This window comes from Austrofundulus limnaeus, unplaced genomic scaffold (assembly GCF_001266775.1).
Source record: "Austrofundulus limnaeus strain Quisiro unplaced genomic scaffold, Austrofundulus_limnaeus-1.0 Scaffold162, whole genome shotgun sequence".
Classification (NCBI taxonomy): domain Eukaryota; kingdom Metazoa; phylum Chordata; class Actinopteri; order Cyprinodontiformes; family Rivulidae; genus Austrofundulus; species Austrofundulus limnaeus.
The window spans coordinates 854469-858826 of NW_013952564.1; the positions used below are offsets into that span (position 1 = coordinate 854469).

General features: G+C 38.7%; 1 protein-coding gene across 1 annotated transcript in view; it reads right to left on the minus strand.

Annotated features, from left to right (window-relative positions):
- Window positions 1–4358, minus strand: part of LOC106523625 (solute carrier organic anion transporter family member 1C1-like) — a 12091-nt gene that overhangs the window by 4650 nt on the left and 3083 nt on the right. The window contains exons 2-6 of the mRNA XM_014017118.1: window positions 2986–3046; window positions 2414–2512; window positions 1924–2154; window positions 1599–1763; window positions 439–634 (exon numbers count right to left, since the gene is read on the minus strand). Coding sequence (XP_013872572.1) covers window positions 439–634; window positions 1599–1763; window positions 1924–2154; window positions 2414–2512; window positions 2986–3046 — 752 coding nt within the window. The remainder of the gene's footprint in view (window positions 1–438; window positions 635–1598; window positions 1764–1923; window positions 2155–2413; window positions 2513–2985; window positions 3047–4358) is intronic.

Consider the following 4358-nt stretch of genomic DNA (forward strand, 5'->3'; position numbering starts at 1 on the left):
TGTGTGTGTGTGTGTGTGTGTGTGTGTGTGTGTGTGTGTGTGCACGCGTGTATGTATGTATGTATGTATGTATGTATGTATGTACGTCCGTCATCATTTAGAACAAAGTATTGTTCCTAAGTCATATTCTTCTCTCTGACAGCCATAGGGACATTATGAAGAAGCCACACAGACATCCCAAGAGACAGTTTGTCCTTGGAGACGTCCCTGCAGCAGCAAGAAGAGATGGTGTTTTGCACTGTTGCATTGAACTAGAAAATACCTGACTTTATTTATGAAAGGATTATATATTTTTGTGTGTAATCTTTTTATATTATTTAGGTTGTACAAACATACATAGTTAAATTAATAGATCAGATAAATGGAATATATAGATGAATATTTAGGCCACTGGGGCATAAGAAAAATCTAAATATTTATAAGCACAGCTATACATACCCAGCATATGAAACTGTGATGCCAGCCACTTTGGAGTTCTCACAGCCCATGACCAAGAATAAGAGAGACAGGAAGTAGCCCAGTAGTGAAGTCCCAAAGGCAAATTTAACTGCTCCCAGGACACCCAGCTTGTACTTCTTCATGACAACCCCTCCAGAGAGCATCCCAAGGGCAACAGCTGGGATGTTAATCATGCCTAGCAAAACCAAAGAACAAAACTCGTCCTTAAAGGGATACAGAATCAAGGAAACAACAAGCAGCACAGAAAGCAACCAGACTTTCCAAAAGCGATCAAAGTCAGAAGACTTATTCATATCCAAGTAGGCTCATTTATACTCATGTAAAACAAGAACTGAAGCAAAAGCTGGTTTTGATCACTGAGAAGAGATTAAATGAATCATCCAGCATGCTTCTGACAAACTGTTGTTGCTTAAGAAATCTACGTTGTTACAATGTTTCCATCTGCAACATATTGTTTAACTGGCTCCATTTATCTGTGTGATTTGAAACCAATGATTTTGTTTTCAAACAAATTGTTGTAAAGCTGGTCACCAATGAGATATGCATAGGTGGAAAGCAGTTATCTAACACTTTTATCAAAAAATGGGCCTGTTAGAAAAACATGTGTTGTTCAAAATGGTATGTCCGAATAAACAGGATTCAGCTGGGTTTCTTGTTAAAAACTTTATTTTCAGTCCTCTGACTCCAATCAGGTTCATACAGCACTCAGCACACAGGCCTCATACAGACCTTGGGCTGATATCAGGAAAACCCAAACACAGCAGCGCAACTCTGCTCAGAAGCAGAGACTCTAACACACTTGACAACTTTCTTTTTTCTATAATAATGAATTCAGCTTATAATGTACATCTCTTCCTGGTTACACCCTTGGAGGTGTTACCTTTTACGTCAGACGTCAGAACTTCACTCAGTTTTGTTTAGGCTAAGAGAAAGAACACATGGTAACACACACACACACCAACTCTTTGTCAGCTTCAACCTTACAGACTGAAATGATCAGAAAGTATAAAATACAAAACTGAATCTAATATTCAATTAATCAGTTACAAAATTTCTTCAGACCATGAAAAAGCTTCTGAAGACATGGCAGCCCACATCAGACTTTCAAAACAGCAGCATATCTAAATATTTTTGCTCACCCATAAGAAAATTGGCTTTTGATGCTGAGTAGCCATAATGTAGCTCAGTGTATTTAGACTTGTAGGTGGCCATACCAATGAGAGAGTTTAACTGAATTGTCACCACACACAGGTAGATGATGTATACAGGGTTCCCAAGAAGGCTCTTTAATGTTGGCACAAATTCTGTGTAGTATAAATTAAATCAGTTAACAGTGTGTGTGCAATAATGTCATTATTATAGAAAGTAAAGAAATTATAAGAACATTTCAAATACCATATTGATGTCCTTTTAATTAATAATTTATTTAAAACAACCCTAAAGACTAAGTAACTGTTGTTATACCTTTAGCCATCAGATGTAAATTAGCCGGCTCTTCTGGTTGGAGCTTGTGATTCATGGTGATAAACCTGGTCTGGTCTGGAGTGCAGCTGCCATCATGTTTATCTACAGGAATTGGCAGTGACTTAGGCAAGAACCAGAAAAGAACACCAGACATGAGGGTGATGATGCCAGCAATGAGGTAGCCCAGCCACCATGCTCCCACCCAGTGGACATCGTCAGGCATGATGGTGACTGATTCGGTGAAGAGATCCAGTAATAATTACTTTAGTTAAGCCTACATCTCACAGGGCTGTGATTGTTGGCCACACAAGATTGTTTATTGGTCATTGGTGTACTCTGTATCTGAAGGTTTAAGGTGTCCTGATGAATTTGTTATTGGCAGTGTGTATTTTGCACTTTCTTTTACCACAGTCACATGCAAACAACTTCTAAATCCATCTGTAAAATGCAACCTACAATATCTATTTTATACTTTATCACTCTTTCTCACCCATGTCTACATATCCAATATCAACATAGACTTTGGTGCATAGTGACTCCAGCAACAATCCAAATGCAGAACCAATAACGCCAAATGTTTGAACACAGCCTGAAATATAAACCACAGACTGACTCAGTCATCCAGCATCATTTAGCTCAAGATGTAAAAGGGACTAGAAGTCTAAACAATTTTTACTAAGGCTCAGTTATTTAGTTAGGCATTTACCATTTCTCACCACAGTACCATAGTTTTCAACTTTTATATTTTTCTATTTACAATGTAGTCTTTGATGAAGCAATGACCATATTGTTGATCTTTATATTGCATTTGTTTGGCTCAATAGCAACAACAAAATGCATTACTAAATGTGCATAATGAGGAAAAAAAAGGTAATTTACTGATTTAGTGTTTGGGAATCTAGACATAAGGGAAACCAGAATTGATGATGTTTTGTATTATTTATTAAAAGTCTACAGTGTATGTTTGATTCATATTGTGATAAATTGTATAAAAACTTACATTTATTATTGAAATCTTTAACCCTCAGACAAAAATTGTCAGCTGTGAGTTAAAGGGATTACCATTATACAAAGCAGAATTCTCAAACTCAGCATAATCATCAATATACAAGATTCCCAAAGGCTGCGAAGTGTTTTCCTGTGTGGCTCCTCCCCCAGTTTACCCACCAAGACACCGATGGGTCTTGGAGAGGAGACCGTGTCTCCTTCTTGGTTTGGAGGCGATGGACCAGACTTAAAGCCACCTGGGGTGGCCTGTGTGGCTGAGTCCGGCGTGTCTCCTCCAGGAGACAGGGACGGGAGCCTTTAGCTCGGCCTCTAGCTGCCTTCCTTCCAGTGGTCGCTCCCTTCGTGAACCCCGGCCTCTGGATCAGCGCAGTAGCTCAGGACGCCTCCAGCAGCCGGTCACCACTGTTAATGGTAGCCGCTCCCTCTTGTGATCTGCACTTCTTACAATGACCGAGATAATGTTCAGTGACCTGGACAGCAGGTCTCAAGGGAACTGTTAAAGGGAGTTATCCTATCTCCCCAGGCTAATAACCATTAAAAATGAACTTATTATTAAGTTATGACCTCTTATCATTACCTCTTGGCTTCAAAGTAAACACACTTGTAGCATTTTCCTGCATATAAATAATAATTTCTGATTAGATTTCACTTGTTCCTATGACAACGGCTCAGGAAGGAAGAAAAACCTCTACTTTGACTTCAGACTATTTTCTAAAGACTTTTGCATGGAACTTCCTTTGTGGTTTGAATTAACATCTCTTACACAAACCCCCACCAGATGTCCTGACACCTTACTGTTAATAGATAAGGATTGCCACATTCCTGTTCCGAACCCCACAAGTTCTGTTGCTTCCATCCCCATAAGCACAGGACTGTCTGTTAGTTCCTCTTCAAAGGGATCATAAATGCCTTTAACCAGACTCTTCAGCGTGACTGAGAACAAAGGACCTACATTTTTCATTAAATGTGAAAAAAAGGAGAAAAGATAAAGGAATCTGTGTATCTAATGTTTTCTGTCTTATTGCAAAGAATGTCATCTAATCCATTTTTCTTACAGAAAAGAATTAAAAAGACCATAAAGGATCTACTAAGTTTTGCTTAGTTAACTATTCAATAGCTGTGTGTATTGTGGTGTTAATTGTTTTGATGAAATGTTTTCCTGAAGAAGATGTGTGTTTTATTCCATGATTTAATCCTTAGAAACTTTAGGACTTGAATCTTTAATAATTACTCTAAGTGTGACACTCTTATTTTACTGAGGCAAGCAGATGTCTCTCCCTTTTAATTAGATGCAAGATAGCTATGTGATGTGAGTATGAGTCACCTGTGAACGATGGCCATGTGATGTGAGTATGAGTCACCTGTGAACGATGGCCATGTGATGTGAGTACAGTCACCTGTGAGCGATAGCCAGGTGATGTGAGTAT